Here is a 15,000-nt window from a genome sequence, read left to right on the forward strand (position 1 = left end):
TAAATAATAAATAAATAATATATTCTTCATGAATTAAATGTAAGGACATCCTGGATATAGTGCCCCATATTGATTCAAGCATTTATGATTACTTAGTGATTAGTCATACAGAATTATTTAATGTTAATTGATGCACTAATTTAAATGAACCATAATGTAAAGCATTGCCAATTAAAGTCATTATTTTCAAACTCAACTCAAAATATTTTCACTACCTAGAAATGATTCTTGACTCGTATTCACATACATATTTTCCCTTCAGAGAGTCCCTCAGCAGCACTGACCTTGTAGACTGGACAGTGCAGTCTGTCCTTTACAGATTACACTGGAAGTGTGTTTTAATACTGCCCAAAGTCTGCTCTTTGCCATCCTCCTCCTCCTCCTCCTACCTCTCCTCTCCTCTCCTCGCAGCTCCTTCCTCACAGCTCGAGTCTCCAGAAGAGTGTGTATGTGTGTAACCTCCACAGAAGAGTGTGTGTGTGTGTAACCTCTACAGAAGAGTGTGTGTGTGTGTGTGTGTGTAACCTCCACAGAAGAGTGTGTGTGTGTGTGTGTAACCTCTACAGAAGAGTGTGTGTGTGTGTAACCTCCACAGAAGAGTGTGTGTGTGTGTGTGTGTGTAACCTCTACAGAAGAGTGTGTGTGTGTGTAACCTCCACAGAAGAGTGTGTGTGTGTGTGTGTAACCTCTACAGAAGAGTGTGTGTGTGTGTGTAACCTCCACAGAAGAGTGTGTGTGTGTGTGTGTGTGTAACCTCTACAGAAGAGTGTGTTTGTGTGTAACCTCCACAGAAGAGTGTGTGTGTGTGTGTGTAACCTCTACAGAAGAGTGTGTTTGTGTGTAACCTCCACAGAAGAGTGTGTGTGTGTGTGTGTAACCTCTACAGAAGAGTGTGTGTGTGTGTGTGTGTGTGTAACCTCCACAGAAGAGTGTGTGTGTGTGTGTGTAACCTCTACAGAAGAGTGTGTGTGTGTGTAACGTCCACAGAAGAGTGTGTGTGTGTGTAACCTCCACAGAAGAGTGTGTGTGTGTGTAACCTCCACAGAAGAGTGTGTGTGTGTGTGTGTAACCTCCACAGAAGAGTGTGTGTGTGTGTGTGTGTGTGTGTGTGTAACCTCTACAGAAGAGTGTGTGTGTGTGTAACCTCCACAGAAGAGTGTGTGTGTGTGTGTGTAACCTCTACAGAAGAGTGTGTATGTGTGTAACCTCCACAGAAGAGTGTGTGTGTGTGTGTGTGTGTGTAACCTCCACAGAAGAGTGTGTGTGTGTGTAACCTCCACAGAAGAGTGTGTGTGTGTGTAACCTCCACAGAAGAGTGTGTGTGTGTGTAACCTCCACAGAAGAGAGTGTGTGTGTGTGTGTGTAACCTCCACAGAAGAGTGTGTGTGTGTGTGTGTAACCTCTACAGAAGAGTGTGTGTGTGTGTAACGTCCACAGAAGAGTGTGTGTGTGTGTAACCTCCACAGAAGAGTGTGTGTGTGTGTAACCTCCACAGAAGAGTGTGTGTGTGTGTGTGTAACCTCCACAGAAGAGTGTGTGTGTGTGTGTGTGTGTGTGTGTGTAACCTCTACAGAAGAGTGTGTGTGTGTGTAACCTCCACAGAAGAGTGTGTGTGTGTGTGTGTAACCTCTACAGAAGAGTGTGTATGTGTGTAACCTCCACAGAAGAGTGTGTGTGTGTGTGTGTGTGTGTGTGTGTAACCTCCACAGAAGAGTGTGTGTGTGTGTAACCTCCACAGAAGAGTGTGTGTGTGTGTAACCTCCACAGAAGAGTGTGTGTGTGTGTAACCTCCACAGAAGAGAGTGTGTGTGTGTGTGTGTAACCTCCACAGAAGAGTGTGTGTGTGTGTGTGTGTGTGTGTAACCTCCACAGAAGAGTGTGTGTGTGTGTAACCTCTACAGAAGAGTGTGTGTGTGTGTGTGTAACCTCCACAGAAGAGTGTGTGTGTGTGTAACCTCCACAGAAGAGTGTGTGTGTGTGTAACCTCCACAGAAGAGTGTGTGTGTGTGTAACCTCCACAGAAGAGTGTGTGTGTGTGTGTGTAACCTCTACAGAAGAGTGTGTGTGTGTGTGTGTAACCTCCACAGAAGAGTGTGTGTGTGTGTAACCTCCACAGAAGAGTGTGTGTGTGTGTGTGTAACCTCTACAGAAGAGTGTGTGTGTGTGTAACCTCCACAGAAGAGTGTGTGTGTGTGTGTGTGTAACCTCCACAGAAGAGTGTGTGTGTGTGTAACCTCCACAGAAGAGTGTGTGTGTGTGTAACCTCTACAGAAGAGTGTGTGTGTGTGTGTGTAACCTCCACAGAAGAGTGTGTGTGTGTGTAACCTCCACAGAAGAGTGTGTGTGTGTGTAACCTCCACAGAAGAGTGTGTGTGTGTGTAACCTCCACAGAAGAGTGTGTGTGTGTGTAACCTCCACAGAAGAGTGTGTGTGTGGGTAACCTCCACAGAAGAGTGTGTGTGTGTGTGTGTGTAACCTCCACAGACTCCACACAGCTCGGAAACTTCTCACTGTTAAAATTCCGGTCCTGGGACTCCAGCTAATTTATGACAGGACAGCACTCCTGTTGTCGGGTGTGGACGGAAAGTTAAATGTGAGCCCGCTGCGAGCCGGTAACCTTGGAGATTGTGCTGTGCTACGCTGTGCTGTACGTCCCAAGGAGAAAAGAGGAACGAATGCTAATATGCTCTTTAAAAAAAACCCGTGCAGCGCTCCGTGACCTCAGCTATATTGCTTTGTCCTTTCGGAAAACGGGTTTCGGCTGCAGCCGCCTTATCTGTCCCGGTTACAACGCCGAAAGCCATTAGGCGTATCCGACCAGCAGAGGTGTGAAGGATTTCATGTGGGATGTTCAGATATAACATAACATCTCTTCTATGGTTATTACAACCACACACGGATGCCCACTCTCTTCCTCCCCTCTCAATCTCTGGTTCTCCAGTTTCACTGTCATCCTTCTCTTTTCAGCCCATAGACTTACAACCACATGCGGATGCCCTCTCTCTCTTCCTCCCTCTCTCTCTCTTTCTCTCATCAGTTTCAATCTCGTCCTTCTCTTTTCAGCCCATAGACTTACAACCACATACGGATGCCCTCTCTCTCTTCCTCCCTCTCTCTCTTTCTCTCACCAGTTTCACTGTCATCCTTCTCTTTTCAGCCCATAGACTTACAACCACACACGGATGCCCTCTCTCTCTTCCTCTCATCAGTTTCAATCTCATCCTTCTCTCTTCATCCTTCTCTTCTGTTCTGTCCTCTGTTCTTCCTGTCTTCCCTGGAACAGTGCGGTTCTGGAGAGGCCACCTAGACCCACACAACAGGCAGAATGAAAGCACTTTCCGTAAGAGTGATGCTTAATTGTCATACAGTTCCACTTGACACAGGCACGGGTTTACGCAGAGTTTACACTCAAGCTTAATTGCCTGTGCATCAGATCAAAAGGTAGAGATTAATTAGGGTAATTATTTGTGAGAGAGTTGTTTCAATATGCTCAGGCTAGTGGTCCGTACTGTTCAGGATGCAATATTTTCTCAGGAGCTCTCAGCTGGCGTCCTCAAAGAATGTTTGATATTGAGGTTTGCTTTTTTGTTTTACCCGGATTTGTTTTGTATTTTGGGGAAAATGCCTAAACATTATGTTTTGAAAAATAAAAGAAGATGTCTTTAACTTTACAGGGCTATTAATTTGTCTAGTGTCAAGTGACACTAGACAAGAAACAGACAGACACACACACACGCACACACACACACAGACACACACACACACACACACACACACACACAGACACACACACACACACACACACACACACACACACACACACACACTAGAGACAGCTCAGAGACAGACACTGTGTCCCTGAATAACTGTAAGACATGGAATGGCTTAAAGAGCGTTTCTCACACATCAAAGCACCACGCTTCTTCTCTTTGAAAGACTTTTTTCTTTCCGTTTGAGATGAAGCTGATTTCTCGTTCTTCCTTTCTTCCTCTTTCCCCTCCCCGCTCCCTGCTCTGTAACTCACGTCTCTTTGATTCACGGGGATATTGGAAACTCAGCCTGGTCTCCTGCTTTTACAAGAAATAATCTGTCCTTCCTGCTTTTCCCTGGTATCACAGGCTGGTCTATAAGCCTGGTGGCTGTGGCAGGTTTGTTGGAGTACACAGTTTGCAGTTCATAGGGTTCAGGCTTGGCTTCTGTCCCATCTACCATCGGGGACTGATCCTAAATCAGTCATTGGGCTGCTCTGTTTGGACATCTTTGGCTGGGCTCCCACTCAGCCGCTGACCCCAGAGCATGTGTGTGTGTGTGTGTATGTGTGTGTGTGTGACTGTCGGAGTGTGACGTGGCAACTGCTGACGTAAAGCATCGGTGGCGTCGCACAGCAGGGAAGTGCCACTACTCATACTAATGAAAGCTTGGCCGTGTTTGAGCAGCCGCTCTTAGCAGACGAAGGGAGAGAGAGCTGCTCAAGCAACCCACCATGCACTCCTGGAGGAAAAGGGTGCAGCGCAGAATCCCTAAAAGGTTCCTTGGCATGTGTCCAAAACAGAACCCCATCAATGTTCTGCATAGAACCACTGGGCATGAGAGGATTCGTTTTATAGCAAAGAGCAGTTGGAAAGAACCCGTTTCAAGACATGATGAAACCTTTTTATAACAAAGAGTTCTCATGTGGAAAAATTCATGTCGGTGCATAAAAAGGACTAGAACTTTCCCTGAGATACTTGAGATGTCAATGTGATGTTAAAGGCCACAGTCTACTCCAAGAGGATCAATACTATTCGAAAATAAATGAAATCAGGAGAAATGCAATGCATTGTGGTTGCTAAAATTACAATTTTGTCACAATGAATACAGAATGGTTCAGATTACTGTAATTGACCTCTACTGGGATCTGTAAGGTCATAGTGAACTGTCTGAGATTACATGTCCCTCACATATTTGATAAGTAAGTGTGAAATCACTTTTCACTTCTATAGTGCATGACACAATTGATTACTCCAGCAGTGAATGGGGAATGATACTTTCCTCAGCAGGATAAATACTTCCTGCTTAGCGCATTACATCATGCATCCATGTTAGAAACACTGACTCTGAAACTCATTCTAACAGCGTTCAAATAGATGAAAATGAATTACTACGCTCCTGATTGAATTTGCTGGGTGACATTAGGGGGAGGGGTGGTGGGGTCGGGTGGAGGGGTGGTGGGGTGGCACTGTCGGTGTGGATATGAGGGCCCACATTCAGATGTATAAGCTGTGGAGCTCTTCTATTGTCTGTCTGATTCAGCACCTGCTCGTGCACACACACACTCACGCGCGCACACACAAACACACACGCACACTAACGCACACACACACACACGCACACTAACGCACTCGCACACACACACGCACACTAACGCGCACACACACACACATGCCTCTATCTTCTGGCTTAGAACAATCATCTTCTAATCTGGAGCTCTCTGTCCACATGTTTCTGAGTGGTCAAATAGGGTGTGGCAGTGCTTGTTTCACTCTCACACTCATTTTCCATTGGCTGCGTGTGTATGTGGGTGTTTGTTTCTCTGCGAACAATCCATGCGTTGACCCTCAGCGTGCTTTGACCTGCAGTATATTATTACAAGTATACAGTATACAGTTTTGGTAGTATCATTGTGGTATTTTTATGAGGATCAGGCATACTTTGGTTCAGGCTGTCTTTGATTCAATGCCAATATCACTGCTTCATTAGTAATTCAATTGTACATATCAATGTTTTTATCGACCCCCCTGTGTGAGTGTGAGTGTGAGTGTGTGTGTGTGTGTGTGTGTGTGTGTGTGTGTGTGTGTGTGTGTGTGTGTGAGTGTGTGTGTGTGTGTGTGTGAGTGTGCCCAACTGCACATGTTTCTAAAAGTAGAAGGTCCGTTGTGTTTTGGATGCCAGCGGCTTCTCTTGGTCTGGGCACTGGCTCACTTATCATAATAAACATAGACTGAATGTGTGTGTGTGTGTGTGTGTGTGTGTGTGTGTGTGTGTGTGTGTGTGTGTGTGTGTGTGTGTGTGTGTGTGTGTGTGTGTGTGTGTGTGTGAGAGAGAGAGTGAGAATGAGCGAGTTTGTGTGAGCAAGCAGGAGGGTCTTCTGCCAACAGCAAGCAGCAGCAGCAGCAGTCCAGCACTCTTCTGCGGAGTCAGCCTTTGCGCTCTCTCTCTCTCCCCCTCCCTCTTTCTCTCTCTCCCCCTCCCTCTTTCTCGCTCTCTCTCTCCCCCTCCCTCTTTCTCGCTCTCTCACTCTCCTCGCTCTCTCACTCTCCTCTCTCTCTCTCTCTTTCTTTTTTACTCACTGACTGTTTGTGTTCTGTCTATTCTTTCCTTTTCTTCTTCCACCTTTTCTTTCCCATCTCCCTCTCTTCTATTTCCTTATCCCTTTGCCCCACTTCCCCCGACGGCAGAATCCGTCAACAGTGATTTGCATCCCCCCCCCCCCCCGACACACACACACACACCAGCACCACCACGTGTGACACTCCATCTCTCTCCTCCTCTTCCTTTCTCCCCTCCCCCCTCTCTCCCCTCCCTCTCTCGCTCCCTCGCTCCCTCCCTCCCTCTCTCCCCTCATCTTAGCTGCTGTCCCTGCTGCCGCTGTTGCTCTCTCGCTCTCATCCCCCTCGTTCCGATGGAGCGCAAACGGATGAGGCTGGTCAGCTCAGCGGACAGAGGAGAGGATGAATGGATAGCTGGCTGGATGGATGAGGGAAACGGAGGGATGAGACTGTGGAGAGAGGGCTGCTGAGAAGAGAAGAGAAGAGCAGAGAAGCACATCTGAACAACCCCTTACCCCCGCCCCCTTCTTGCCCCTCTCCGCCGCTGTCACCTTCACACTCTCATCCCGGACCCCCTCTGCTCTCTCAGCTCACTTGCGGCTCACCTGTGTGTATGTGTGTGTGTGCGTGTGTGCGTGCGTACGCCGCATGTGTGTGTGTGTGTGTGCGAGTGTGCGTGCATACCTGCGTGCCTGTGTGGACTATTGCATTCTGATGCCGGACCGGTTTCTTGGAGGCTTGAGACTTTGGGGATCTAACCGGACTGGGACTCTTTAGCTGCTGGAAGTGTGTGTTGGCCAGCGGAGCGCTTGTCGCCCAGAACAGGGTGTTGCGCAATCCTGAGGGAGGGTGAACCTGAGCCTGTGGATATCTGAGGTCTTACCCTGGAGGCTGGATGGATGTGTTTGGATTCTCCAAGATGGCAAAGCTCACAGGGTGAGTGTGTGTCATATGGGTGCTGAGTTGTTGATCCGCTGTTAAGGTGAGTGTGTGAGCGGGACGACTGTGGATTGGACCAGTCTCTGGCTATGTTCTGATTCTCCAGTTGTCCACTCACTCACTCACTATATAGAAAAATGCATTAAGTTCACTATGTAGGGAATCGGACGTTAAAACAACTAGACACTAGATTCCGAAACATTCCATTCCAACAACATAGCAACACTAACATGGCAACGGGACTGCTTACATTTGGTAAAATGAATAAAATCCTGTTATAAAGCGTCAAATCTATATTTTCCATGTTTTTCAAAAGTTTAATGTGGCTTTCGTTTCATCACTCATTCAGATTGTTTTCTTGATTTTATTTTATTTACGCAAATTAAGATACGAAGTATGATTAAGAAGTCAAATTAAGCCGAAACCATTTGAGGTGAATTCTATTGTAAATGTTCTCAGACGTAGCTTCATTTAGTACTTCGTTTCTGACATCATTAAAGCATATCCAGCTGGTGACTGACATGTAAACTAAGGAATGTCTGCTCATCTTCCTGAGTTTGTTCACCTTGCAATGGAGAAAGACAGGCTCTGTTGCAGTATGCATCATTTGCATACTACTACTTGCGGAGGGAATTTTATAGTGCACTATAGTGAATCAAATGTGCAGTTGAGAATTCAAACCGCAACATGGCTGATTTACTATGTAGTGGACTATATAATGGGTGAATGGACATTCCAAACATAGCTTCTGAGGTTCAGAAGTTTCACAATGGCTGTATGTGAGATAAGTGAGTTTTCCGCAAACACTTGCATGAATGGGTGTGTGTGTGTGTGTTTGTCTGTGGCTGGCAATGAATTCATCTGAATGAACTGATTTTCTCTTGTGAATTTGAGTGAGTGAGTGCGTGTGAAACAGAGGAATGCGCATGTGTCTGACTGAGTATTGGAGAGAAGGAAGGAGACATGTAAAAAAGGCTTAAAAGCAGGGGAAGGAAAAGAATGAGGAGAACAAGACAGAAGGAGGGAGAAGAATGAGGAGAACAAGACAGAAGGAGGGAGAAGAATGAGGAGAACAAGACAGAAGACGAGCAGAAAGAGAGGAAGGACAGAATGGAGGGATTAAGGCGAGGTGAGGGAATAGAAAAAAGGATACACATGTCTTTTTCACATGACAAAACTTCTGAAACATGCCTCTGTGTGTGAGAGAGGTGTGTGTGTAAGTTGTGTTTGGAAGACAGAGAAGAGGGAGAGAGAGAGAGAAAGACAGAGAGGAGAGAGAAAGAGAGAGGAGAGAGAGAGAGACAGAGCGGGGGTGAAGGACATTGAGGAAGTCAGGCTGCACTGTCTTTAATCATGAGCTCAGTGCCTGGATGTATGGTGTGTGTGAGTTGGAGTGGCAAATTGAAGGAGAGGGTTGTATGCTGTCTTGCACTTTCAGCTTGGTATGCCCTTTGCAGTGTGTTTTTTCATACACACATACGTGTGGGATACGTAAGGGATCATGTATAGTCCGCTGGTCAGTATCAAGAATAAATCCTGACAGGACAAGCAGAACCCCGGCCCTTTCTGCAGCATTTTGAGGAGCCGTATAGTAAACACCCAAATATACAACACAAGTGCTTCTTGAAGTGTATATGCAATTGAAAGACGAGTTCATCCACTGTACGGCGAAAATCACTCACCAAACAATTTCTTTACTGCGATGGACAGTGTTGAGCGCTTGTTTTCATTCAGGATTTCATCCTCATCAAGTTTAATGGTAAAAGCATGATATCTCCCACGTGTACACTCTCCCCAACACCACCTCCCTACCCTCACCAAAAACATGTATAATATCTCTCAGTGTATCCATTCTGCAGTCATGGAGATGATAGAGATTCAGAGAAGATTCTTTTTTGATTTATTTATTCTTCATTGTTTATTTATTCATATGACACAGCACCGTGGGAGCCTTTGGCTTGTCTCCAGTGTCCTGTCCTCTCTGTTGTCATGTTGTTTTGTGTTGTGTTGTTGTCTCTGCTATATTCACTCCAGAGGTCTTGCCTCCACTGATGTGTTCCCCTGGCAGCCAGCACTCGGTCATATGTGAACAGGCAGACCTGTTTGCCGCACAGCCCTCAAAGTTGCACGATTTTCTTGATTTGAAGCCAGATAATCCTCCGAGAGGATTTGGTTTGTGAGCACCGCTCTGCACATGGTCTCCGCATTCAGAGTCTGCGCGTGTCTGTACACACACACTCACTCACACACACACACACACACACACACACACACCACATGGGCCTCTCATTCAGCAATGACGCGTGTCTGTCAACAGGAGGGGCAGAGAGATAGAAAAGGAGGAGAAGAGAGAACAAATCCACAACAGAACACATGAAATATGGACTAATATTAAAGAAGAAAGATTGGGTGGGATTTAGCAGAGTTCACTCTCTGGTTATCGGAGTCCAAAGCAAAAGAAAAATCATGCTTGCATAAATACACACACACACACACACGGTCGTGTGTTATTGTGTCTGTGTTTGCTTAAGGCTTTCAACAACACGACAAAATGACGCCGTCTCATGAATCATGACAAGTCTACACACCCCCCTTTGTTCCTGAAGTGCTCTTCACAGAAGCAGTTATTGGAAGTACTAACATACACACACACACACACACACACACACACACACACATTTCTCATCGTTCAAAAGACATCAGACAAGAGGAATTGAATATTTCTTCCGAGGACAGAGCCAAACCTCATCCTCTTCAGCGCTTGTGTTCAATTTGGATTGTTAATGGGAGTTTGATGTTTCTGTTTGTGGTTAAGTTGAGAACCTTTATCCTCCGTAGTCAGTGAGAGAAATGATGATGGCATAACTGAAGTCGGCAGACACATAACCGTGTGTGACGAGTACTTTGTGGCCGAGTCGAAATGAACTAGAATACAGAACTAAGATGGACACTGCAGGGACAGGTTATGCACGGCTCACAGGTCAGCCTCAGGTGATGCGGTTCCCACATCCAGTTCACCTGCGCTGCTCTGTGCTGCACTCCGATGAACCTGAACCTGAGTCTGTGCTGCACTCCGATGAAACTGAACCTGAACCTGAGTCTGTGCTGCACTCCGATGAAACTGAACCTGAGTCTGTGCTGCACTCCGATGAACCTGAACCTGAAACTGAGTCTGTGCTGCACTCCGATGAACCTGAACCTGAGTCTGTGCTGCACTCTGATTAAACTGAAACTGAAACTGAGTCTGTGCTGCACTCCGATGAAACTGAACCTGAACCTGAGTCTGTGCTGCACTCCGATGAAACTGAACCTGAACCTGAACCTGAACCTGAGTCTGTGCTGCACTCCGATGAAACTGAACCTGAGTCTGTGCTGCACTCCGATGAAACTGAACCTGAACCTGAGTCTGTGCTGCACTCCGATGAAACTGAACCTGAGTCTGTGCTGCACTCCGATGAACCTGAACCTGAGTCTGTGCTGCACTCCGATGAAACTGAACCTGAGTCTGTGCTGCACTCCGATGAACCTGAACCTGAGTCTGTGCTGCACTCCGATGAAACTGAACCTGAGTCTGTGCTGCACTCCGATGAAACTGGTGGTGACATCCAATCTGTGCCCTATCAGCACACACACACACACACACACACACACACACACACACACACACACACACACACACACACACACACCCAGCACGTCTCCTCCAGCTAGCGCCGCCACTGAGAGCGGCTTTAGAGCAGGAGACACAAGGCTGCCTCAGCCAACCTCTCTCTGACCTGCCAGGCATGGAGGGGTGCAGGTGTGTGTGTGTGTGTGTGTGTGTGTGTGTGTGTGTGTGTGTGTGTGTGTGTGTGTGTGTGTGTGTGTGTGTGTGTGTGCGCCGGGGTGTTTTTAGTTTTGTGCCTTTCTGCGTTGGTGTGACATCCTGCCAAAGGACTCAAGGATGAGTGCGTCTGTTTTTTTTGCCTGCGTCATTCGTGTGAGCAGAGAGGTCTCTATCTTTTTCTCTCCCTCTCTCCCTCCCTCTCTTTCTTTCTCTCTCTATTTCTCTCTCACTTGCACACTCTTATATTCATCCCCCCCTCTTCTGCTTTCTCTATCTTGCTTCTCTCTAAGAGATAGGCAATTTGCTCTCCACCCCTGAGTGTGGACGACAGAATTTCAATGAGAAACTGCTGTTTCATTCGTGCATCCCTGTAAATCCTGGGAGAGAGGGAGGCAGAATTCATGGGACTGATTTAAAGTGTAAGTTCACCCCTAAGTCTGAGCCTAACTCCACCCACTGCATCAATTAGAAAGATGCCCAAGACCTATTGCCCTATTGCTATTGTTTTGGTTCAATAGATGTTTTGCCAATATAGTATTAGAATCAACAGTATGGCTGCAACATGTGATTTTTGATGGATAGTAAAAACGTATAGTTATTAGTATTACTGCAGTATTTGACCATGCTGTGTGTACATACGCACCAGCATCATGTGCAGCAGCACAGAACTTAACTCTGTCAGGTGATTGGCTCTTTCAGTGGTTGCCACATGGTGGTATTGGCTGATCAAGGAACTCAAGTGTCCCTCTGAAAATGATGGATGCCCCACGCAGCGCAGCGGCACTCTTCACAGACTCAGCCCTAGGGGATCAGGGACCAGCCGCCAGCTCTGTTTGAGGGCAGGACAGGGACACGCTCTCGATCACTTCTCATTTAAGGAGCGCAGCAGGGTCCTTCACGTCGGCCTCCTGGCCAGCTCACTGATTTTATGATGATAATGATGATGATGAGCAAAGACAGATCATGCAGAGAGGTGATGGGTGAGGTCAGGTGCCTGGTAGAATCTCTCCACTGAGTCTAATGGTCCTCAAATGATCAGGAAGGGGGGGGGGGGGCACAGAAGGATAAGCAGCCTAGAGAGCATTGATGCCTATTGTAGCTTTCTAGATAACATTGCTTTTGAAGACAATTTGACTACAGTTATACATGTGTTCTTCATATGTTCTGTGATGATGATGGAGGACTCTCGTTTTTGGAGTTTATGTCTGTGCAAGAAGAATAACATACAAAAAATACATTCATACATATATTCATTACAGTATTCTATATTTATAATTTAGATTTATAATTTATAATTTAAGAGTTCTGCAGTCCGTAGATAGGGCTTGAATTTGTAAAGGATTTTCCAGTGTCGTACATTTCCGTACATTCTGTGAAATCCCACATGCCTCCGAACAGCAGGCTCGGCTTTCTGCTGCTGCGGTTGGATGGGGTGTGATATCTGCACTTCAATATCCCTTCATAAAGGCCTGAGCCTGCATGTAGGACGGCGCGCGTGTGTGTCATGTCATTGTTGAGGTATTTGTGTGGGCCTGTAATCAGCCCAGGAGATCTGCCTTGTTCTGCGGGCACGTGATTAGGGGCCTGGATCATAACACCAACATCTGGAGAAGGTCAGTGACCCCAGCCTTAGAAAGGAAAGGAAAGGAAAGGAAAGGAACGGTCTCGCACTCGCCCTCGCTAGCTCGCGTTCTCTTTCCTCGCTGTTGCTATCTCCCGTTTTTTCTTCTTTTCTTTCTCTTTTTATCCTCTGTTCTTTCCGATCTTTGTCTTTCGCTATCTCACAGTCTTTGCCTTTGGATCTTACGCGCTGTGAAATAAATGAAATGTCTTAAGCTGCATGCGGAGGGTGGGGGTTTATGAGGGATAATGGGCTTGTTGATAGGGGCTTGTTGATAGTCATTGTTGATAGCCTGTTGTTTCCGTTGGGACAATTGCACTGTGTAGAACTCTGTCATGATTGAGGTGGGAAAATGTTCTCTCAGCCTTCGTTATTGATAACTTCAATTGACTACTGCTTGGAGATGCTTGAATGATTCCTTAACCCTAACATTGACTGTCCGATGAGCTGTGTTTGGTCACAGAGCTGTGGACTTTTAGATGGCATTCAGATTCGAGAACTTATTTTGTTACTATTATCTCATAATGAAGTGAAGTATGTTTTCTCATGGCACTCTTTGGTTGTTCATTATGTGCACTGCTGTGTGTGTGTGTGTGTGTGTGTGTGTGTGTGTGTGTGTGTGTGTGTGTGTGTGTGTGTGTGTGTGTGTGTGTGTGTGTGTGTGTGTGTGTGTGTGTGTGTGTGTGTGCACTGTTTTCATACCTGCTTTCCCACAACCTGATGGCAACCTTGTAGACTACATTTACATTTAGTCATTTAGCAGACGCTTTTATCCAAAACGACATACAAGGGAGAGAACAATTAAGCTACGAGCAATAAAGACCTAGTGTAACAATAAATACTATTTTACATAAGAAATAGAAACAAGTGCAGGAATGTAGCTACTGTAAGTGCAAGTTAAGTACTTGTAGAAGTGCAAGTTAGGAAGGGAGGTGCTCTCTGAAGAGTTAGTCAAGAGATTAACCCTGTACAGCTTCCTCTGCTTCAGTGGAATTATTTCTATAATATAATTGTATTTATATTTATTTATTTTATATAATTATTATATAGTTCGTATAGATAATTCTGTATGTGTATACATTAGTTGGAGAGAAAGGGGGCATATTCATGCGATGCACACATAATGTAACATGTTTTCTGTAAAACTGAGACATTTTTTCTTTAAAGTTAAAACAATGTTTTTTTTATGAAGTGTGACAGCATTGTGAATCAGATGTGGAGTAGATAATTTCTCATTCCTGGTGCTCAGGTCTTCAGCCATTCCTTGGCATGATTGATGAAGAACACACACACTTATATATATCAGTGTTTATAATGATATATATATTTTCACAGAATTCAGAATGAGGCGATTTCTAAGAGAATTAACATTTACACAACACAAAACAAAACGACAGATAACGTTTAAATATGCACAGTTTCCCCCACAACAAATGAATCAACTAAGAGAGTCTAAACCGCTCCCTACAAGCTTGAACTCCCGTTCAATTAACACAAATTGGGTCTCTCTTGAATGCCAAGCATGTCCTTTACTTTTATGTCCTGTTTTGTGTATTTAAAGAAAACAGTATCAATAAAGAAACATTGCTTTCAGCACAGCTGCAACTTCAATTTTAAAGGTAACAAGACAAATACTTTGTTACTTTAAGTACCCTAATACCATCCAGAAACCGGTTTACTTGTTTATATAGAGATTCAGGCAACCCGTGCACCCAAAAGAAAAGGATGAACTTGTAGCTGACAAATATTCTTTCTAAATAAAAAACAAAACCTCACGCCACTTGGAGCCTCCGAAGATAAATTGCAGTATTTAAAAATAGCCTCCAAATCAGTCTGAGGTGACACCATATAATATACACAATAAAAAATGATGTTTATTCTAACACATAATGACACACCATATTTATTCTGAAAATCTTTGCATATATTGAAAAATTAACTAAGCCGTGTGTGTGTGTGTGTGTGTGTGTGTGTGTGTGTGTGTGTGTGTGTGTGTGTGTGTGTGTGTGTGTGTGTGTTATTCCACACAGCTTCTACCCAAAATGAACTGAGCAGTGTAAACAGAGAGCTAAACTGAGTGAGTGGAGAGGAGAGAGAGAGGGGTTGAGTTAATTACTGCTCCTGTCAAAACACATAAACACCCAGCAGATGACACAGATGGGTCTCAATTAATTACTCTGCAGTGTAGGTTAAAGAGGAGGAGATAGCCTGTTGGCACTCAGATCTGATCCAGGATCAGACTACTCTCACTTTTATTCCTTTTACACCAAAGCCTCAACTCAACCTACAGTAGTTCTGTGACAGGT

At 45.3% G+C, this 15,000-nt stretch overlaps 1 protein-coding gene across 4 annotated transcripts in view; it reads left to right on the forward strand.

Moving 5' to 3' along the window:
- Positions 1-15,000, forward strand: part of LOC105902824 (FERM and PDZ domain-containing protein 4) — a 77,902-nt gene that overhangs the window by 12,625 nt on the left and 50,277 nt on the right. The window contains exon 1 of one of the 4 annotated variants that reach the window (XM_042710127.1): positions 6,601-7,244. The exons of the other annotated variants lie outside the window; for them this stretch is intronic. Within the exon in view, the coding sequence (XP_042566061.1) occupies positions 7,204-7,244 (41 nt within the window). The 5' untranslated portion in view covers positions 6,601-7,203. Of the gene's footprint in view, positions 1-6,600; positions 7,245-15,000 lie in introns of those variants that run through there. 4 annotated transcript variants of the gene reach the window in all.

Source organism: Clupea harengus, chromosome 16, assembly GCF_900700415.2.
Source record: "Clupea harengus chromosome 16, Ch_v2.0.2, whole genome shotgun sequence".
Taxonomy (NCBI): Eukaryota; Metazoa; Chordata; class Actinopteri; order Clupeiformes; family Clupeidae; genus Clupea; species Clupea harengus.